Source organism: Lissotriton helveticus, chromosome 3_1 (genome assembly GCF_964261635.1).
Source record: "Lissotriton helveticus chromosome 3_1, aLisHel1.1, whole genome shotgun sequence".
Lineage (NCBI taxonomy): Eukaryota > Metazoa > Chordata > Amphibia > Caudata > Salamandridae > Lissotriton > Lissotriton helveticus.
In genome coordinates, this window is record NC_136061.1 from 165326771 (window position 1) to 165350374 (window position 23604).

The 23604-nt window shown below is 45.0% G+C and overlaps 1 protein-coding gene across 1 annotated transcript in view; it reads right to left on the reverse strand.

Moving 5' to 3' along the window:
- Positions 1-659: 659 nt before the first annotated feature.
- Positions 660-23604, reverse strand: part of LOC144824458 (eosinophil peroxidase-like) — an 80006-nt gene continuing 57061 nt past the window's right edge. The window contains exons 11-14 of the mRNA XM_078683555.1: positions 22257-22427; positions 8065-8302; positions 3576-3787; positions 660-2161 (exon numbers count right to left, since the gene is read on the reverse strand). Of these exons, the coding sequence (XP_078539681.1) occupies positions 2139-2161; positions 3576-3787; positions 8065-8302; positions 22257-22427 (644 nt within the window). The 3' untranslated portion in view covers positions 660-2138. The remainder of the gene's footprint in view (positions 2162-3575; positions 3788-8064; positions 8303-22256; positions 22428-23604) is intronic.

Here is a 23604-nt window from a genome sequence, read left to right on the forward strand (position 1 = left end):
CATTAGACCCAGGTGGGAGGAGGGGCAGTGTTGCATGAAGAGTGAGTAGTCCCACACCTCACACTCTTCAACTTTGTTGCTGTCTGGAGTGGGCAGCAGGAGTATTAAAGAAACTGCTGGCGTGAGACCTGAGTACACTTGTTGCACTGGGGCTTAGAGGGTAGAGCACTGTAGCACAGAAAGGAGAGGGCGTCAGAAGGTAATATACTTGTAACATGGGTGCATGCTGTGTTGCTCTCTTGTGAATGGCATCACAGAAGTGGTGTCTGCAGGGCAAAGGAGTTGTACATTCAGCCTTAGTGAAGAGCGTACTCAAGAGCACCTATCTTCTGGCTGCTTCAGGCACAGGAGCAGGTTCATTGCTTGGACTGGAAAATTAACCCAAGCGTTCGGTAGGCAATATTGTGCTCTTGCCAAAATAACACAGCTAAAGAGAAACTATTACGCATTCCCCTGAAACTCCCATGCTTCAGTACACTCTTTGAAGGCCAACAGCCAATAAACAAAGAGATCTTTCCCAGCCAATCTATTGACAAGCACGCCATCAAACAAGCAATGGTCCTTACATGTTCCCAAGTCCCATAGAAAATGTTTCCTCCTTAGAATTAATGCCATGCAGAAGAAGGTGTTAAAAACAGACATAGAAAAGAATAGGATTCAATAAATATTTATTAATAACAAAAATAACATGTTAAGTTGAGAGTCTTGGAAAAATGGCAGCATTTCGATAGTTGACCCTGAATACGTTGCAAAACATTTGGACGAGCATACAAACTAGAAGTACAGGAAAGTATGCTTCCAGCTTTATCTTGTGCAAATAACTCATAATAGACAATTGAAAGGAAGGGGAACAATATATACTTCAGGAAAACATATGACTTTCATGAACACAGTAGTAGAGACAGGCTTGCAGGATCCTCTGACTTCATGATATGTGAAAAACCATCTGATAGAGACTTTTTCTATAACATACCTGAGGGTCTTCTAGGTGCCCTTTTGTCCTAGAATTAGGAATCAAATCAGATAAACTTCATTATTCATATCCTTTTAGATTTACAATTAACCAAACCTTGTGATCCACCACTCACACAAGCGATGCAGAGGTACTCAGGTGGAACTGAGAAGAGGAATCTTGCTGCTGAATGGATTATGACACTCATGAACAGATTGATGCCTAGGATTGATACATGGCAGTCTTGACAAAGAGAAGGACTTAGCATAGACTGTCATGGCAAATATATTTCAATTGAATACTACAGTCTAGTGGTGTATCTCATTATTAAGGTCTTTACATTGACTAGGGCTGAGCATAAAATCTTAGGCTTGACATTTCTAACTAGAGTAGGATGAGTGTAGGTTCCAGTATCCATGACTCCATTCGGGCCCACAGGATGAGAGTCCATACAGACACTTTGATGGGGTGCAGGTTTTAAAGATGAATGTCACTCATACACTACTATTGAGTGCAGGGTTTCATGATGAAGGTCTATCCACCATCTAGGATTTGGTGTAGGATCTCAGGGTGAAGATTTATTCAAAAACTAGGATAAGGTGTAGGATTTGAGGATGAAGGATTCACCATGCAGTACCATTAAGTGTACAGTCTCAGAAAGAAGGTCTTGCCACCCTCCAGGATTAGGTTTAGGATCTCAGAATGGAGGGCTTTACAAACACTAGTGTTAGGTGTAGGATCTCAGGATGAAGGGCCCTCCAAGCACTAGAACTAGGGGTTGGATTTGGGGAAGAAGGTCTCTCCATGTACTTGGTTTAGCATCTCAGGCAGAAGGTTTCTCCATCCACTACAATGGAGTGCAAGATCATATGATAACACCCTTTATGCTGGGGCTGAGGGTGGAACTGCTGAATTAAAAATCTTTCCATACATTTGTGGGATCTTGTCAAAGGCCTCACCATACAGTGACTGTGGCTCTCTAGAAAAATATCTTCCCAGACACTGGAGTTAAGTGGAGGATCACTGGTAGGAAGATTGCAAGATTGAAGTTTCCCCAGAAGTAATTAAAAAACTGTCAATATAGAACAGCACCAATTAAAGGACCATGTAGGATCAAAGGTAAGATTGCCTTTCTCGGAGTGAAAGCTCAATGTCTTGTGAGCTTCGGTCTGGGTATCGCTGTCTCCTACAGAGTGAGATCTTCATCCTCTGTGGAAGAAAAACATGTGTTACTGGAGCAAAACAAAATGAGGGAAAATTCAACCAGTGCTAAATGAATAGAGGGAGGTGGGTAGGGTTAAGAAATTAGGTGGGTGTGTGTGAGTGTACGGTAAGCATGATTTACATACTCTATATATGCGTAGGATAGAAGTCTGGTGTGGGAAGGAAGGCGCTGGGACGCTTCTGGGCAGCCATGCGCTTTATAAATCAAATTTCATTTCATTCATTTAATTTCATTTCATTTCAAGCACAAGTAGGACACACTATATGCATGAATTTAAAAAAGTGGGTATGTACGAGGAAGATAGGGTGTGTGAAACTGAATCCAGATGAGGAGTAGGGATTGGATGTGTACAGAAATGTGGAGTGGTAGAAAACAATAATGTCTAGATTACTTATTGGTACTGGAAAATACGACTGGGGATGTGAATATTGAATGCCGAAATGGATGGGACAGAATATTTTTTAAACAATATCCAGGGACAAAAAAGTAAAAGGTAAGTTCATAAAGAGATGTAAGTATTTACTAATCTAAACTCCACATCTACGTATTGCGAAGATATATATCACCAAGGTACGTATATGTGGAATTAGGTACAGAAAATGTATAGAAACTTACCTTTCTGACCTTCATAGCTGCAAACAGAAGAATCGGACTAGCAGAATGGTTCTGTACATATGGGTTGCTAGTTACCGACTCTCATATTGCGAAATGTGAAAATGGAACAAAGGAACCTTGTCCTACCCTTTCCCGACACCACTAAGAGATGGGAATGCTGACCCCAGTGGCTTCCATGCAACACATTCTGAGACCAGAACTAGGTCTCTGCCCAAGCCCAGCACGTGAGTGGGAATGGTACCTCGGACCACTGCACTGAATATTTGTCAGCTGAGCGAGACTTAATAGAAGCATATAAATTAAAACAGAAAAAGCGTCTAACCTGAAACTGGAAGTCTTGGAAAGAGGAGGGTATTTATACATCATAGCAATGTAAATTAGATAAAGGACTATGTTGTGCATAGTATGTTTTTACAGAGTGTGTGGAAACTCTGGTATGGGGCCTCTCCACTAGTAGTTTGAACTGGGACAAGGAGGACAGGCAAAGGGGTAATGGAGTATTCAGGCATTTGTCTGACTGAGGAATTACAGTGAACCTTATCAACAACATTGGAAGGGGTGTGTGCCCTAATCTCCTATGCACCCAGGGAAACTCCAGTAATACTAGGCATATCTTTCACTTAGTTAGAAAACCATCACCACCAAAATAGGAATATCTGGGATTCTGTTGCCAGTACCAAGCAGCACCAGTCAGAGAATCTGCAAGAATCCCCTATTTCAGGGACAGTACTTGCACACCCCTGGGAAGGGAAACCCAAAGATTATGTATCGTCCTGAACTTACCAGGCTCAGAGCTTCGGCTCCTCCAGGGACTTAAATCGAGGGGAGGAATCTGGTTGCAACGCACAAAATCTTGCGGGTAACTGTTTGCCATGAAGACATTTCTCGGCACTTCAGTGATTGCCGTGTTGTCACAAATGACTCGCGCCAGTGTGACCCTTTCCAGAGAGCGTCGTTGGGCACTGCTGAAAACGCCGGGATTCTCATAATAAAACCTGTGTTGGAAAGAAAGAAGCACACTTGGTGAAGGTCTGCTAGCCATACAACGCACATTTCAGAGACATTTCACACCAGTATTATTGGCTACAACTGCCAATATCACATTCCTTCTAGTCCATGAGGCATACACGAATTAAACCCCAAACCTAGAATTTGCACTGCATGATGAAATTCACATCCAGATAGACTACGCCTGATCCAAAAAAACAACTTGCACATCTAAGTGTGACTTGCACATGCACATAGCCAGATTTATTGCTGCAAGCAATTCACAAAAGATGACCTTGCAACATTAACGCCCTAACTCATGCACAGTATTACCCATAAGTGTGTAATATTGCACTTGAGTAAATCCTTTTTGCAGTGTGAGTGGTCTGCGCCTTCTATCACCACCTAGCATTATTGTACAGCTGGGAAATGTCAGATTAAATGGTAAAGTTCTCAGCAGAGTCTTGCTACATAAACCCATTCCAATCGTGAACTGGAGAGAAGCATAAAAGATGAGTCCCCTGCATCGTGGAGCCCATGTTTGAGATGTGGGTTTTCCTTTTCCAAATCACTATTTTTAGATATATAGTCCAATCGGGTTAGTGCCCCTCTTAGAATGCAATAGATTGATAAAGGAAAGTCTAGGGTTGGAAAATTGTCTCTCTGATGGAGGCATCTGGTAAAACAAGAAGTGACAGATTTTTTTTATTAGGCCATAGAGGATACCACACCTGTGCTGCCTTACCATATGCCTTTCATACTTGTCCAGAGTGATTGCTGCACTCAAAATATGCCCACACTGATTAAGCTTCCGAACTTTTACATATTACATCTCCTTAAATCAAAATTAGGACTTTCATCATTCACGTTCATTTACAGAAATATTATCTGTCTGCATGAATTTTCAAACAGCTCGTTGAATTGTGAAAAAACTGAGTGATGAAACACATGTTGGCTGCAGCTGGAAGTTTCATTTGAACTGACACGCAAACAGAGATTAGGAATACAATAATTGTCATTCAGAATCTGATATGAACAATGTTTCACTGCTATGTAATTTTGTAAACATTGTTCCTTCTCCTTTGTCATTACCAATCACTGGTCACCCACAGGTCTGTAAGGCACACAGACAAATTTAAGGAGGTCTGTACTAACAGATATAAACTTGAAGGGAATTCTCTTTACACATATTTACCTAAAGAGATCTAATCCAACAGACATAAGCCAGAAGGGGACTCTTTGTACACATTGAATTTCTAAGGGAAACGAATGGTCCAGAGATCCTGGTACTGGATATTGATTCCTAAAATGCTAGAGGAACGTTTGCTTGAGGCTCTGAACCTTTCCAACCGTGTATTGAACAAGTAGAAGGGAAGGTGTAAGCATGTGTTCCTCTCTTCCAAGGTGGTCTTTTTTTTAACAGAAGAATAATTTCTTTTTCAAGACACAACACAATAATCCAAGTTGGTTTGAGTGAAAGTAGTTCTTTTATTTTCATTTATTGCTTTATAAGTCCATGTCACTTTTTTTTAGACAGTTTTTATAGAAGAGAACAGTCAACACATGTTTCGCCCTATGTGGCAAGTTGAGCCATGGCTTTCTCAAGGCTGCGAGAGAAGAAAGATGCAATAAATAAGTGACACCAAGCAAAGAGCCTCAGCGAGAAAGCACCAAATGTAGTGTTCAAGTGAGCCGTGATTGGGAATAATTAATTAATTTATTTATTTTAAACATGTGTCGGCTGTTTTGTTCTATAAAAACTGTCTATTAAAAAGTCAAAAGAGTGAAATGGATTTTTAAAGCAATAAATGAAAATAAAAGAACTACTTTCACTCAAACCAACTTGGAAAATTGTGTTGTGTTTAAGAAAAGGAATTATCCTTCTGTTCAAAGAAAGACCGCCTTAGAAAGAGGAACACATGCTTACACCTTTACTTCAACTCTTTATACACATATCAACCTAAAGAGTTTTACTCCAACACACACAGGCCTGAAGGGGACTCTCCTTACACATATAAACCTAAAGAGGTCTATCCCAAAAGCAAAGATCGGCAGGGGATTTTCCCTAGAGGTATATATATCTAAAGAGGTCTATCCCAACAGACATATGACTGATAGGGAATTTTCTATACAGATACGATCTTAAGGGGTGTATTCCAACAGACACAGATCTAGGCTAGATTCCCACAGACAAAGGGGGTCATTACGATGTCGGGCGGATTTCCTCCGCCAGGCTGGCAGTGGCCACCGCCAGCCTGTCGGAGGAAATCCGCCCGACATCCACTGCCCAATTCCCCCCTGCCATATTTGGATGGCGGGGGGGACCGTGGCGGTGTCAAACACCGCACGCCTGTTTTCCGACCCGGTCGCCTTGCGGCCGGGGCGAACAATGAGTTACATGGTGGCGGTGTCTGTTAGACACCGCCCGCCATATTACTATGGGTATTTTCAAATGCTTTTTGGAAAGGCATGCGGAGACTCCCTGCGGGGGCCCCTTGCGGGCCCCCTGGGAGTCCGGTGTTTGGGGGGGTGCACATGGGGGTACCTATGGTACCCCGCATTTCCAAGTGCAACATTACCACATTACCACATTACCACATTACCAAAAGGGTGGCAGGCGGGCAAAGCCCGCCCGCCATCCTAATAAACCCCATAGTGTCTTGTTATGTTATGTTATGTTATAAGAGACTTATAATGCGCACAACTACTCAGGAGTATCCTGGCGCGAAACGGACTCATGCGTGTGAAAGGGAGACTTAAATGAAAGCTTGTTTGAAAAGGTGAGTTTTAAGAAGTTTCTTAAAAACATTGAGATCCTGCGTATGGCATAAGGCTGCAGGGAGACTATTCCAAAGCACTGCTACCGTGACCGAAAGTGACTGACCCCCAAGTCTGGAGCGTCGAAAGTGGGGGGTAACCATCAGACGGTGCGAGGCGGAGCGCAAAGAGCGATGGGGGTGTAGAAGGACACTTGTTTCCTAATATAGGAGGGTCCGGAATCATGCAGGGCTCTATATGCTAAAGTAAGAGCCTTAAACTGCACCCTCTGGGCCACGGGTAGCCAGTGGAGGTCTCGGAGGTGAGCCCTTATGCTGTTTCTCTTAGAGATGTTATATAAGAGTCTGGCCACCGCATTTTGAATCAGTTGGAGTTTGTTCATTAAGTAGCCAGGAATGCTCAGAAAAAGCGCATTAGCGTAATCTAAGCGGGACAGGATAAGAGCTCGGCCACCATTTCCTTAGCTGGCTGAGGGAGTAGAGGGAAGAAACGGCTGAGTGACTTAAGTGTGCCAAAACAGACACCAGTAAGTCGCATGATGTGCTCAGAGAATCGGAGGTCCTCCCCAAACCAAACCCCAAGGTTTTTTGCCGGGCCACCCTTCGACAATGGCCGGGGAAAATCTGCGGGCCACAGGGCCTCCACAAAATTAGGCGGGAATTGACCATAGAGGAGAACTTCCGATTTTCCCTCATTACATTTAAGCTTGTGCTGCGCAAGCCATGTGAACACAGCGGAGAGGCAATTCTGAGCAACATCTGTGCCCAGATCGGGGCTGTTCCAGGTAAATAAGAGCTGGGTATCGTCAGCATAGGCCATAATTTTGGCCCTCAGCTCTTCAGCCAGAGAGATCAGAGGAGTCAGATAGATGTTAAAAAGCAAAGGGCTCAAAGTCGAGCCCTGAGGGACTCCCGTTGAGACCTACCTGGCCGAGGATGCAAACGGATGTATCCAAACCTGCTGGGACCGGGTGTCCAAAAAGGACTCCATCCAGGCATGCACAGCACCCGAGATGCCAATGGCAGAAAGGCGGGAGAGGAGAAGCTGGTGGGGAACGCTGTCGAAAGCGGCAGAGAGGTCTAGCAAAATCAGAGTCGCTCTCCCGCCTCCGTCCAAGCACTCCCTGATAGCCTCCGCCATTTCCACCAGAGCTGTCTCGGTGCTATATGATGTTCAAAAGCCTGACTGGGCGGGATGTAACACCCACGAGGATTCCACAAAGGCGTCAAGTTGACGAAAAACCACCTTCTCAGTCTTTCGATAGTGCAGGTAGCAAGGAAATAGGGCGATAGTTGGCAGGGACAGCGGGGTCCGCAGTCTTCTTCAAATATAGTACACAATCTCTCCATAAAGACACCTAGCCATCTCTGAACTGTCCTCAGGGGTCTCTCACCACAAATCAAGAGCTACTACTTTCTGAGAAAGACATAGGGGTTGTTTGTTTACAGTTCAATGTCATATCTCCTTACACAAACATAAAAAATATTCTAAAAAGTGAAGCACTTACCTATCACCATCCCGTGCCACTCGGAACTGGTTTCCAATAATGCAGGCTAGAAGAGGTCCAATTTTTCCACCAGGAACAAAAGGTTCTGCCACTCCTCCAAGCCAGATATCAATATTTTTGGGAGTTCCATAGAGATCCATCAACTTTCTGGCGAGGTCACCATTATTCAGGACTCTTCGGAGTTCTACCAGATTTTGTGGCTCAGAGAGTCCACAAAAACGCCGCCACGCACCATAATCTATTGAGAGAGTTAGACAGTACAGTGGTGAGATTAAAGTCATTTTCAAATGTATACCCAGAACCAGAAATCAGTTAAATTTGCATTGGGTGGTGAGAAGGTGGAAGGTTGAAAGCAACTTCCAAAATCATAAGTGAAGGTCAATGTACCATGGCACTGGCGTCACTTAAAGATATCTAGGGGCACAGCTGTGAATTGTACTCATGTCATGCATGACACCTTTAGTCTGATTTGGCTGTTTTTAATTTCATACTTTACAGTTTTTAAAGCAAAACCACACATCCCAGGCTGAAAGGTGCATATGGATAAAAGTCTACACTGGCTTATGGGACAGGATTCCATAATAAAGGAGCGCAGATGTGGAATCTAAGATCTCCTGTGTTGTAATGTGCCCATTTTGAAGCCCATGGTACAAAATGGCTTACTGACCAAATACCCATCCAGGTACATTTTCCTAATTATTTCACTTCAATTGTTGATTCTTCTTGCCCATGTATCAGAATATCAAGGTTTCTTCATTGATATTGAGGCTCTTTCCTTTGCATATGTCAGGCTGTTTGATAGATATCTTGGTGCTAACTGTTGTAATTGCAGCCAAACAGGTGGAGCACATGATGCCGTGTGTGAGCAAGATAAAACATGACTGTGTAGGGAAAACAAAAGTGAATGAGATTGTGGATGATCTGAGCAATGTCTGGCTGTTAAAGGAGACAAGAAAGAGCCAAAGGAGAGTCAGAATAATTGGAGTTTCAGAGGAAACTGTTATAGGTGTGGGAAGGTGGGACATTTGACTAACAGCAAAGAGTGCCCAGCATTAAAAGCGACTTGCAACAAGTGTGGGAGGAAAGTTCATTTTAAGATCTGTTGCAAGAGTTACATGAATTACAGAAGGATGCTAGATGAGAAAATACACAAGTGTGTGATGAAATTGATTTGCAAATAGACAGAAGAGGTGTGAGTAACCCCAGGGACTTCAAAAGTATTAAGGAACAAAAGATTGAAGCAATGTTTGATTCATGCTCCAAGTTAACAATAATCTCAGCAGATCTGTATGACAAAATGTTCAAGGGTAAGAAAAAACTGCTAAGAATAGATGTCAACCCGGGAGGCTATGGGGGACAACCTATAAACATGAGAGGTTTCTTTTGGGGAACTGTGGCATACAAAGACAGATATGCTGTTACCAAGAAATATGTATCCTACAGGGGGGACAATAATTCTAGGGTGGCAAGCACAAAAGGATCTTGGGATCTATTACAACCCCAATAAAGACCCTCAAATTCTGGTTCATAGAGCAAATTCAAAGTGAAGATAGAAGAAGAATTCCCTGAAGTTTTTCAGAACAGTTGAGGTGTCATGAACTCTATGTTCATTGAAAACTTAAAGAAAACTCACAGCCGGTCTCAGCCAAGGTGAGGAACTTGCCCATATCCATGTAGCAGGCGGTAAGAGAGGAGTTGGAGAAACGGCAGTTTGAAAGTGATTGAGCCTGTGGATGCCACAGAATGGCTGGCACCGATAGTAGTGGCCAAGAAAGGTGATGGGCAGTATGATTGTGCATAGACCTCAGAGCACTGAACAGAGAGGTTATTGTAGATAAATATCCGCTGCCGAACAACACTCAAATGATGAGTAGGGTAGCTGGAGCCAAAATATTCTCAACTCTTGACTTGACTTCTGCAAACTACCAAGTCAAACTGCACCCTGAGTAACGAGAACTGAGGGCGTTTATCATGCCGATGGGGGCCTTTAAATTCAAACGTATGCTGTTTGGACTTGTGCCTGCGGCTGCAGTTTTCTAGAGAATTATGTCCAATCTACTCCAAGGGATCCCTGGGGTGTTATGCTACCAGGATGATGTACTGATATTTGGGGAGAATGGAGTACAACATGTCCAAAAGCTCAAACAAGTTCTGATGGGGTTCCAGGAGCAGTAACATATGGTAAAAAAGGAAAAGTGCAGAATAGGTTGCTCTGAAATAGAGTTTCTGGGACATAGTGACAGCAGAGGGCATACTACCTAAAACAGAGCTGCAAGACACCATACTAAACCTTACACCACCTAAAACCAAAGAGGAAGTCAAATCCTTTGTGGGTATGGTTGAGTTTTATAATAAGTTTGTTCAGAATGTTGCTAGGCGAACATACCAGATTCGCAATCTGTTGAAGAAAGGGGTAATGTTTGATTGGAGTTAGGAATGTCAGAAAGAGTTTGAGGATACCAAAGCAGCATTGGCGGATGCTCCCAACCTGAATACATTCTTAACAGGCAGGAGAACGGTTATAACAGCAGATGCTAGCTTCAAAGGCCAAGGAGCTATCATGACTCAAGAGGGTGAAAAGGGGGAGGAGACAAAAGTATTTGCTTCTTGATTGCTGCGTCAGGCAGAGATGAACTACTCTGTGATTGAGAAGGACGCTTTAACTGCACATTTGTTCATTAACACATTTAGAAATTTTGTATAGGGAACCAAGTCCGACTTGAAGACCAACTATAAACCTCTCGTTTTAGTTTTGACAAAAAATGACTAGACTCTATCTCGAGTAGGATCTCAAAATGAGAAAAGTGTGCATCATAACTCAAGGGGTGGTAGAACAAGCAAAGTGGAAGGAAGGTTTGAAGACTGACCCACTCTTGCAGAGGGTATGTGAAAGGACACAGTGTGGATGCTCATTCCAGGACAAACAAAAGAGTCGCTCAAACCATTCTGAATGGTTAGAGATGAACTGTCCATAGTGGATGAGTGCCTTTTCCGTGGCATGAATTTAATTCCGCCCGGAACCTAAGGGACATACTGAACAACTTGGCCCACGGCGGACATCTTGGTATTACCAAGACTAACAAGAGGCTATGTTTAGACTTTATGTGGCCAAACAAGTATACACACATTACATTACATGGATTTGGACATAGAGAGGAAGATGTGGGAGTGTGTACCCTGCTCCTCTAGTAATAAGATACTCAAGTTGCATACGCCGCCCTTGTACTGTAGGTCACCACCAGAGGGCCCGTGGGTGGTTGTAGCCCTAGACATAATTGGGCCATTAACAGGAGAGAACCGGTCACTGTATATATTAGTACTGGTAGACTTGTACCCAGTGGCCCAAGTTGAAGTTTGTCTCAGAGATCACCACAAAATCAGTCATTGAGTTCCTGCTGGAAGTGTTCCTTAGGGAGGGGTTGCCCAGCGCAATACAGATGGACAACAGGGTTCAATTGCTCCCATAAAATGAAGGGGTTTTTAGAGTGCAATAGAATAAAACACAAGTTCTGTGCTCTGTATCACCCATAGGCTAGTGGGATGGTGGAAAGACTGAACAAACCCAACAAGAAGAGCATCAAGTTAGCAAGAGTCAATGGGATGTCCTGAAGGGAAGAGGTGATGAAGCGTTAGCAGACATATAGGCTAACCCCACATCAAACTACAAACCTGACACCTTTTGAACTAATGAAAGCTAGAAAGCCCAACTCTAGGTTGGTACCAGGGTGGATGAAGTGACACAAAGGGGGGTTAGATCTCTCTAAGAATATTTCTTTGAGTGACAGAGAACAGAGTCATGACTGATAAAAAAGCAAGTTATGACAGAACACATGCATTCAAAGGCATAGGTCTCAAGGTGGATGATTTCGTCAAAGCTCACACGGGTAGAGCAAAGTGGTCCAAATTTGCAAGACCTATGAGAATTATAAAGTTATTCAGGAATGCAGTTAAGACTCAAGATGGTAGGATTTGGAACCTAGGGAGGGTAGTGAAGTACTCTATCCCTCTCACAAACCTTGCCGCACCGGGAGAAGGCGAGAGTGAGACCCCTGTTGTAGCAAGTGGACCCACTGCAGCTGACACTGAGAAAACCAAAGTTCACCCCAGGTCAAGTGCAAGAAAGATATGCCGTCGAAGTTTCCTCAAAGATTATGTTGTAAAGTAAATTGTTGTATCATCTGCTCACTATACTTTCACATGTTTTCATGTTCTATTGGTCTCTCTCCTACCATACTTGGTTCTCCCTCTCCTCCTTGTCCTCGTTCTCACCCCAGAGTTTCTGGGTCTTTTTCTTTTTGTGTGAACTTAATGTTTGTATAGAAGGGGGATGTATGGTATCCTCAGAATAAGGGGAGGAGACTCACGCTGGTTTGCATCTTTCCTTTCCTCCCCACAACAGAATGTTATTTCCCCGCACCCTTGCTGATGCGGTTAGAATGTTGTTGTGGCCAGGATTCTATTTGAGGCTCCTGTGTAAGTCTTTGGAGAACATTGACATTGACAGCTGTGGCTGAGGTGTTCGCTATGATGTTCATTTAATAAAGCCTCTTCCTTCATCCACCCTCATCTTCTGTGGTTTACCAGCAACACTAGATATTACACTACCCTTCTTAAAACCATCTTCCATAACCACCATGGGAGATCACTAAAGGCCAGGGACCTCACCCTGCTTTTTAAACTTAGTGACTTTAACCCCTTTTTGGGCTGTTTTTTTTCTGATATGAAAAGACATACTGGTGGAAAAACAGTTTCACTTATGGCGTCTGTAAATGTTCCCACTTGTTTCCTTTTATGAAAACAGCAAAGGAAGTAGTTCCTTTCCAAAAATTTACAAGCCATATAGAACTAGCGTTGTGGAAAATTAGTGCGTTTTGGTGAACATTATCTGCGCCATCTTGCCTCTTCCCCTGATGCCACACTTTTGTCGTGCGCGCCCGCCATTTTAAGATGCCCCGATCAGAACAAACCCTTTTGCATGCCGCTGGCCCCTGACATAGCCCTTTGCCTTCACTAAGCCTGCACGCTGACCACCCCCTGCTTGCACCTGCCTTGAGTCATAAACCCCTCTTCGGCGCTGCTCTGCCCCCGGCCCTCATCCTGTTCCCAGCGCGACACCTCCCTGCTTTCCTTTCATGATCTCCGGCCCTTAGATGCAAACCCCCTTTTTCCCCGTGTGCCCGTTTTGTCCTCCCCGTTCCCAAGCCGACACCCAGCTCTGCCAATACCATCCTTGCCCCTCCCCGTACAATAGAAAGCTTCCCCCATCAAAGAATCCCCGGGTTGATCAAAGCCCCCCCCCACCCCATGAGATCCGATCAGACTCCCCTCATTCCGTGAATCGGCGGATTATCCAGCTGCGCGATGCTCATCGCCTGTTGTGACTAGGGTGGGGACTTTAACTGTAAATATGTGTGGGAACGGGCCCAAAGGGGAGTTCCGAGAATGTCTTTTCCGCACATCAAAGCTTTAAACATGTATGTGTAATCTGCAATAAAGTCATAAATGTGGATATAAGAGGCCAGGCCTCAGAAATACAGTTAGAGCACCTCAGAACGATACCTTCTGTCCGTTTCGTTGTGTTCTCCTCCGGAGAGAATAAAAAAACCTTGTTTCCTGCTTTCCAGTCTCCAGCGCCTGCCTCTTCATTGATTTAAATAACTAGAGGGTCACAGAGGCAATACCGCCGGGCAAATATCGATTGTCCCCGACCCGATTGAACTTTTTACAATTGGCGTCCCAAGCGTGGGGCCCATCAGCGACTCGTGGATCCAGTGGGAGAGGTCCCGACGACAGAGTGAACGACTGCAACGATCGGGAGAGCTCTTGCCCAATAGACCCTCGTCTGGCAGCCGATCATCCGAACTTCACTAGTTCCGAACAGACCTCTCTCGAGTGATCTACGGTCCTGACTGGGAACCATCAGGAGTGCCGTGAGAAATACGAGAAAAAGAGGACGATCGGGCGCTGGATTCGGAAGACAAGAAACTGTCCACATGGTCCGGGTAAGGTCGTGTTGCCACGACAAGTTGCGAAAGAATTTGTTTTGATTGCTTGATTGTTCAAAAATACTAGTATTGCCTTGTTTATTTTTATTTAGAGATTCACTGTCTGCAAACGGAGAAGCAACAGGCTCTCTCTCCCTTTGCAAGCAGTGGAGGATAAGTAGGGTAGCAGCCGTGCTTGTTCTTTTTCTCCCCCACTCAATAATTGCTTGAAACTGAACTGTTGTTCACAAACTATTGTTTCCTGGAGATTCTCTGTCTGCAAGCAGGGAAGAGACCATCCTTTTTGCAGATAGTGAAAAGGGTAGGTAACGCAGATCTTTGCGGTCCTACTCATTCTCCCCATTGTTATTTTGTTGGTCTTTTGGTTTTTTTTGGATCCATGAGGTATTCACTACCTGCAAACAACGTAGAATAGAAATATTCTGTCTAGTCTTTGCACCTAGTGATAAGATAGGCAGTGCTGACTTTTTAGTCCCTCGTTACGAGCCGTCATGTCTGTCTTCTCCCCATTGATAAATAGCCTGTTTAGCCCGGACCGGGTGTTAGAGGTGGACCATATGGCTCCACTAGAAGGCACCCCTAATAAGGACATGTTCATAAACTATGGGTTAGTCACCATAGCTTATAATAAATTATGGCACAGGTATACCGAAGATAGCCAAGACAAACAGTGGCCACTGGCAGGATCCTTTGACCTTGATAAAATAGAAACGTTAGAAATAGCCCTTCGAAATAATAAGACGACGCCAATTATGCTCGACAGTCTCGGTATGTGGCGCAGAGAGGCTACGAAACGACAGAGAAAAGACGAGGATAAACCAAGTAGGGAAATATACCGACAGGACAACCCCAGGACACCGCTACCCACAACTTATCCCCCGACACTATACAAAGGACGACCAGACTTAGGGTCAGACCAATGCGCTTTTTGTAGGTATGTCGGACACTGGAAAGCCCAATGCCCGACTCTACTGAGCGTAAGTAAAGGCAAAGGGCCGACAAGAACGACAGACCGACAGTACGAGAAAAGGCGCGAGACAGAGAAGAACCCGACTTACATAGACAGACCAGACAGAACCACCACGTTTGATTATGCCCGATGGCACAGATTTCGCCAGGAAAATCTCAGCGGCATGATCAAGTTCTCCTAGGTCGGGCAATGTCAAGACGGGAACCCAGCCTCGTTTAAAATTCACAGACGGAAAGAGATAATTATGACCAATAACTGTTTTTATATTTGTCTTGGGTCTTTGTATGTCGTACTTGTACTGTCCCCCGTCTGAGTTCGTGTGTATGTAATGTACAAATCTGCGTCATCCCTCTACACGTATTTCCGTGTTACTCGACCCCTGTTAGCAGAAACTTAGCATAAAAGCAACCTGGAAAGAAAGAAATGATAAAACAAAATCCGTAGACCATTAATAAACTTGAACTTTTAATTTAACACAACAAACAAGGAATAATAACGATAAACTGTAGAAAATGAAAGTCAAACAGAACATTCGCCCCCCCCCATTCTGGAACCTTCCAAAGTAGGGCAGGGTTACGGCTACGCCCAACCAATGGCAACCCATATAAGGCGAGCCCCGCCGCCAACTCTTGGTCAGGAAATCTTAACGTATGGGGGAGCCGGAGGAGAGACAGGAGCCCGCAGCCTGGGCATTTGCAGGTAGTCCCGCCACGTGTCTCCTTGGCCGGCCGCAACGGGCCTGGAAAGACTAAGGTAGTCCCGCCACATGTCAAGAGGAGAGCGAGGCACCTCTTCCTTTTCTCTTCCGTCACAGCCGCAGCAGTCCTGGACGGCGGGATGTCCTGCACGTACCTCCACAACAATTTGTCCAAGTTGGGCTGGGAGGGAGAGGCGACGCGGACGAGCCTCTCCCACCTCCACCGGTAGGAGGTTTCCCAGCCCCCAGCCCGGCGCCGAACACCCCCAGTCAGGCGATGGTGCCCATACTTGCGCAGCACCGAACGTACAATGGTGGCACCCCAGTATTTGCGCAGCACCGAACGTACAATGGTGGCAATTGGGGAACACCGGATGTGGAGAGGCCTTCATGCGGGGCGATGAAAAGCAGCGGCATGGAGTGCACCGGGAGAAGGAGACGATGTGAACGAGTCTCCCTCGCCCCCAGGTGGGGGCATCACAGCTGCACCCCAGCTGAACGTCCCGCTCTCACAAAACAGGGACCTCTTCCTTTCACTCCGAAGGGTCTCTTCCATTCTTGCAAACTCGACGAAAGTGGCCCCTGTAGGGCCTCAAAATGGCGTCTGGATCCGCTGGAAGGCGGGCCCCGGCCACTAGAGTAACTTTGGCCAGCCATACAACTCGAACATTTGTCCCATGGAGCACGAGCCCCCATCTCCGACAGCATCTCCGCAGCCTTGAAGATCATACAAAGGTCCCCGGCGGAGCCTTCGGCCTTTGCAGGTTTCCGGTAAGGGACGGCTGCTTCGATCGCCAACGAAACAAACATGACATTGCCACACCTTCTGTTAGCGTGAATTCTAGAACTGCCGAAAAGGACTCTGGTCCAAACTGCCAGTAATGGAAACATTTCCCCCTGATGCTGCTTCCGGACTGTGCCGGCCCCGCCCAAAATGGCGCTGGTATCAATCGGAACTTACGAACACCTCGTGGTGTTCCTTCGCACTAATATAAACTTGATGTTCTGAGATTTTTGTGATCCTTTGTACACTTGGCTAGAAAAGACAAGGAGAGCTCACTCGACGAACAGTATGAAAGAATCCCCATTACAAATGTTGATTACAAATGTACAATGTATTATATTTTTATAACTGATGTAACCCTCATTTACGATGCACACGTACGGTATGCATATAGGAAATCTGATTACAACTGTTATGATTATGTTTCTAAATTATGAAAATATATGCCCCCGAACCCCCAGCCAATTAATAGACGTTTTAGTCTCTTACAAATGAATGAGTAAAACTTTCCGATGTTTTTATTGTTGCAAACGACACCCCCCCCACTGCGCGCACTTTAGCCATTGCCACGACCGACCAAATACGACCACACCCTCCTAATCCATATGCTGAAATGAATTTGCAAAATAAAGTCTTTGAAACTATGGACGGGTATTGCATGCTTTATTTTAAAACAATATGGGATGGGTAGGAAAGTTCTTTTTCTGTGCACCCTACTCTGCTCTCTCTTTAAGGTTAAAGGAAGATGGTTGCCCAGCCCTGGAGGACGGATCGGATCGACAACACGACACTCCGTCTTAAAAGTACGCGACTGACTCATGAACTCTCGCGTAGAGGAAGACCGTGACTTCCAAGGATGGGTAAAACGAATGGTGTAAATGAGGGAATGTAAAAGGAGGGTGAAATGAAATAATGTAAATATTGTAAAGCACAACGTTCCAAAGTAGCAGGGACCCAAGAACCGAAGAACTTTAGAACGCCACGGCGTTGAAAGAGGTTTAAGGATCCCGATAGTGAGATATATCCTTTGACTAGATACCTCGCACTAGGCCCCTCTGGTTTCCTTTTTATGTTTCCCCGCACACGCCCTACATGAACACACTACCCCCCCCCCCGACTCCGAAAACCATATCCCCGGGGACCCTGCCCCCAAGGAGGAAAGACGAGTAAAAGGTAAGTAAAGGACTTATGAATCCATGTATTTGAATGCGCGCGAATGCTGTCTCCCCCACCCCCCCCCCCCCCCTTTTTTTCTCCCTCTGCAGGTTACATCAGAGATTACAGCCAAGGTGTGGCGAAGATCTGAGACCTTGCCATGTCTAAATACGCGAAACGGACTAGCGCCGCAGGGTGGTGTCTAAGCACGCCTGCAAACTACTCACGTATCGAACAAACCCGAAAAATTAGCACAACCTGATAAAAAGTGATACCGGACGAATGAACCCACGTTACGTATGATGCGAAACTATGAGGGAATGTGTGTGTGTGTGACTGAGGCGTTGACCCAACTGGTCAAAGGACCGAGAATGCGAGAAAGTGCGACAAAATGGTACCTCCTTTTTCTTCTTTCCTTTTCTCAAAGCACGTCCCCTCTACCCTGTCTAATGCTCAAACTGCATGATTACAAGATTCTAACGCGGACTCGTAAATACCCTTTACTGTGTAATGCACTAAATAGCCTTTCTTGAATGCACTGCCGCCCTCTCTGTTGCACGTGTACTATTTAGCCTGCCGTTGCACTCTCTCTCTCTCTCTCTCTCTCTCTCTCTCTCTCTCTCTCTCTCTCTCTCTCTCTCTCTCTCTCTCTCTCTCTCTCTCTCTCACTCTCTCTCTCTATTTTTTGCACTACCACTCTTCCGAGTGGTTAGCCCCGAAATTGGCAGATTGCCACCCCTAGCACACCACCTAATTGGCTTCAAATACCGTCAGTATTTGCACAAACATTTGTCTTTAAATACAATCACCCTGAGGCCGCGTCATTACCTCTCCTTTTCCGCTAAGAAGTCAATGAACCCAGGATGGGCCGTAAGGGAAAGGACAGGTAAGACGACAGAGGTTCCCTAATCTGGCCCGAAATAAGGGAACTACATGTCAACGGCTCCTATAGTATAAAACAAGGACCTCAGAATACGCGACCCTCCCCTCCCCGAATCGTCGCAATACCCAAACCAGAAGAACGATCACCCCCGTTACCTCCCCTGTCTATGTCCCTGGTTGTTTCCCATAAAACCCCTGTCCTTCCTAGTTAAAGTAACCGGGCTGTAAAAGGTTACGTAGGACCCAGAATGATGTTTTACAAGGTTAACAGACTAGACCAAAGTAGAGAAATCATCAAAATGAACCCCGCAGTAGTTGAAGAACAGGATGCACCGATAGAAAGGAAATGTTTAGCCATGTTCGTCTCTCAGCAAAATACCTGTGTAGTACCATGTTGACGACTCACTGTACCCTTTTGTAAATGTGAAACTCTAGAGAACGGCATATCTTTGCCAGATTTGTCTCCCGAAGGTGGGTTACCATCAGATGAACCGTCATGCCTGTAATAAATGATTATGAAGGAAAGTCATAGTAAATCCAGCAGGTCCGCCACCGGTCGTTCATATGCCAGTTGTGGACGTTAAATATAACGGACATTTTCATTCTTTGCCTGGAGCTGGGAGAGAAATAGACTTTTTGATTATCTTCATCCGCAAATTTTCTAAAAGACTGTCTTTTCAAACTTGTTTAAGGGTACTGCCGTTGGAGGAGAGAAGGACCGGATGTGGGAGCACGAGGCCTGACTGCAGACTAAGGGACTCCTGCGACATTAGCCAAGGCGAAACCACGACTGAAAAGAGCTGCAGGACGAGGCACTGTTTTCGACAGCATGAAAAGAAAGGGTCGACCTGATGCCCCTGCTCGACGTCCAGTGCCTGTCGACAAGTCCCCGCTCTCTGAATTCCGTCACACGCCCGCCTATTTGAAGTCTCTCGTTCCCCTAGTTTGTTCCTAATTTGGCCTTGCTCCATCCCCCTTTTTCCTCTGACCTACCCTATGGACTGTTTTGAACGCTCTTCTTCCATCGGAACTTTCTGACAATCACCTCCAAGGACACAGGGCGAAAAGGACCTTTCCGACCAGAAACGCGAGGAAAGGATCGTGCCCTGCAACGCAGAACTTAGAACAGAGCTGGACTTGTAGCTCCACCGCCGGTGCTCAACAGCGCCAACGAAAGACCACAAAGAACAATGAGAACTCGTAAACTTCGAACATTTGACATCCTCAATCACCGTTTTTTTGCCTCATTTCTCTCCCAGCCGCCATTGTATTGATCCTGCTCCAAACCGAATCTGAAATATGTATTAACCTGCCAGTTCACGTTATGATATGTACTTGCTGCTCGCCGTTTTTTTGTATTTCATTCCTATGACTTTCCTGCTGAACAAATTTATCAAAGTTTATCAAATAGGTGCACCTCCTAAAAACTAGAAACCTCAAAATGTATTGTTTACAACTCTTTTTCTAGGGTTCCTACCGGTTTCTTTCTCATGCCCACCACAATAGACCCGAGTAGAAAATGAACCAGCAAGATGTCTTGAATATGTTAAAGGGAGGACTGTGGAAAATTAGTGCGTTTTGGTGAACATTATCTGCGCCATCTTGCCTCTTCCCCTGATGCCACACTTTTGTCGTGCGCGCCCGCCATTTTAAGATGCCCCGATCAGAACAAACCCTTTTGCATGCCGCTGGCCCCTGACATAGCCCTTTGCCTTCACTAAGCCTGCACGCTGACCACCCCCTGCTTGCACCTGCCTTGAGTCATAAACCCCTCTTCGGCGCTGCTCTGCCCCCGGCCCTCATCCTGTTCCCAGCGCGACACCTCACTGCTTTCCTTTCATGATCTCCGGCCCTTAGATGCAAACCCCCTTTTTCCCCGTGTGCCCGTTTTGTCCTCCCCGTTCCCAAGCCGACACCCAGCTCTGCCAATACCATCCTTGCCCCTCCCCGTACAATAGAAAGCTTCCCCCATCAAAGAATCCCCGGGTTGATCAAAGCCCCCCCCCCACCCCATGAGATCCGATCAGACTCCCCTCATTCCGTGAATCGGCGGATTATCCAGCTGCGCGATGCTCATCACCTGTTGTGACTAGGGTGGGGACTTTAACTGTAAATATGTGTGGGAACGGGCCCAAAGGGGAGTTCCGAGAATGTCTTTTCCGCACATCAAAGCTTTAAACATGTATGTGTAATCTGCAATAAAGTCATAAATGTGGATATAAGAGGCCAGGCCTCAGAAATACAGTTAGAGCACCTCAGAACGATACCTTCTGTCCGTTTCGTTGTGTTCTCCTCCGGAGAGAATAAAAAAACCTTGTTTCCTGCTTTCCAGTCTCCAGCGCCTGCCTCTTCATTGATTTAAATAACTAGAGGGTCACAGAGGCAATACCGCCGGGCAAATATCGATTGTCCCCGACCCGATTGAACTTTTTACAGCGTGAGAGGAGGTTGAAATCAGGTACCTGGGCAGTTAAAAATGTGTTAATAACAGTTTGTGGGTTTTATTTCAAACATATGTGTAATTGCACAGGACGTTTATGCTTTGATTGTACATTTAAGTGGTGGTTTGTGTCTACTGCAGTGAAAGTTAAATGTAAAGGGGCGAAAGAAAACATATGTACCATGAAAACTATATGGCACATTGAACAGCCAGGACATGTTTAAGAAACACTATTGCAGAACTGAGCCTCCATGCTAATTTCAGTCTCACCCATGGCAGGCTGGCACATGTAGAAGAACACTGACAAGCTTAAGTAGTCACTTGCAGTACTTGCCCAACCTTCTGGTGTATTTGTGCATCACACTGGGATGTACCTTGGGCAGGCTGACATAACAAGCATCATTTGAAAAAAGTGCCTGAGAATATTACAGTAGAACCCTAAAGGTATTGGCTTAAACCTCCGACATTAGAGCAATACTCAAGTATGTATCAATATAAATATCCTCGTAGATTCTGTTATATTTTATGCTTTGATGCTCACATTTTGATGAGCAGCAACACACTATCTGAAAAGCACGGTTTTACTTCTGCCATAAATAATGGTGAGCTGGGCAGCCAGTATTACTGCTGGGCATATAGCAATGTTCTAATAGGCACAGATATATTTTCAAAAATGGTGCTGCAGAAAATTACTGTTCACTCAGATTGTTATTTAAACCTACTAAGAAAACAACTGCAGTGACGATGGTCTACTTTGCTTGCTTGACACAGTAAGAGGCCAGTATAAGTAGCAGTTTTGCACCACAACCTACCCGAAATGTCACCAGTCGCCACTGCCACTGTATACACTAGACAAGACATTTTTTAGGTAAAAGCTTTCGCTTTCAACTGAACAAGTCTATTTAATGCACATCTACAATTATGTTCTCTTACTCTGGACAACAGAGCTGTACCAGAGTTTCTTATCTGAAAACTATGTTGTTGCCCCCTAGGGTACTTACCTGAAAGGCTCAGCTCTCTTTGTTATGGTTTATTAGCTGATGGCTCGAGTTAAGACATCTCTCTTTCCCTCCCTCCCTGGTTTCTTACCTGTGAAGCTTTGTCCTCTCTCTCCTTTGTCTTTTTTATCTAGAATACATGTTCTCTCTTTCTCCTAGTCACTTGTCTGTGAAGCTTTATTCTCTTCCATCTGGTTCCTTACCTGGGATACCAGTGTTTACTCACTATGCTCCTTGATCCCAACCTAAAAGGGTCAATACCTGGGAGGGCGTGATCTCGGCCTCGTTGCATGTTGATAGCCGCTAGATCAAGTCCAATCCTCTTGAATAGTTTGAAGAGACGGTCTCGCAGTTCATCCACCACCATCTGATTCTGCCTGTTCAGTTTTGCACGATTTGACATGAGGCCACGGAGGAGAGGGTCAATGCCACCTGCAAAACAAAATTATCATTAAGGATTATTACATCGGTACCATGATCGTGACTATGTGGCTATATTGAAAGGGCAAGGAAGTTTTAAAAAAATCCATCAGTTTACATAAGCAGTGGCTTGTATGAGAGGAAATGAAAGTTACACTTACTGGTTAGCTTTCACTCGTACGCAAACCATGCAAGTTCTGTTAAAGTATTTAACAGAGTCAAAATGAGCCTTCCATTTGGATAGAGTAATTACTTTTGTACTACATATGTTATTGTTTAACCACCTTGTAAATTTTGGTGCATGCCCCAGAAAGTAGTGTTTTGTTTTTGGAAAGCCAGAGAGAACGTGTATGCTTTGTGCTCGGGCTAATCCTGAGCAGTTGCAATGTTTGCATTGGACTCCATGGTACTGATCGTTTGGGGGCAGTGTGCTAGCCTTGACTTGGATTATCCCTTTTCAACTTGACACTTCTGTATATACATCCATTTGTACTTGGACCGACACATGGTTTTACCTTTGGGTTTCTTGACTGACTGATATTGGAATATCCCTTAAATCAATGACTGATCCATTAAATTGCCCCCATAATTGCCCAGAACGCTTCACTCTCCCTGCCGAATTTGCTGCTAATCTTTAGCTGCCTGAAAACTGTTTTTGCTATTTTAAATACTTTCTCTCCTGATTTGTGGGAACTGGGGAATTTTGTTTTATGTTGGGGAATTGCGTGGAGAGGGTGGGGGAATCGATCCCTGACCTGGGAGGCTGCTAGTACCGGCCACCGCCATTTTTCTTCGACGGTGCGGTCTAGTTCTTTTCACCCTGGCCTCATTTAAATGGGACGCTGCGCAAGCGCTCCAGACCACGTAATTGCCCAGAACGCTTCACTCTCCCTGCCGAATTTCCTGCTAATATTTTGTGCATTTTGCACGTTTTTAGAAACCTTTAAACTGAATATTGTGACTTCATCTGTATTGTGACTCATCTGCCTTTAAACAAAACTTCAGTTTTCTCAGCTAACTGAAAACTGTTTCCGCTATTTTAAATACTTTCTCTCCTGATTTGTGGGAACTGGGGAATTTTGTTTTATGTTGGGGAATTGTGTGGAGAGGGTGGGGGAATCGAACCCTGACCTGGGAGGCTGCTAGTTCAGACCACCGCCATTTTTCTTTGACGGTGCGGTCTAGTTCT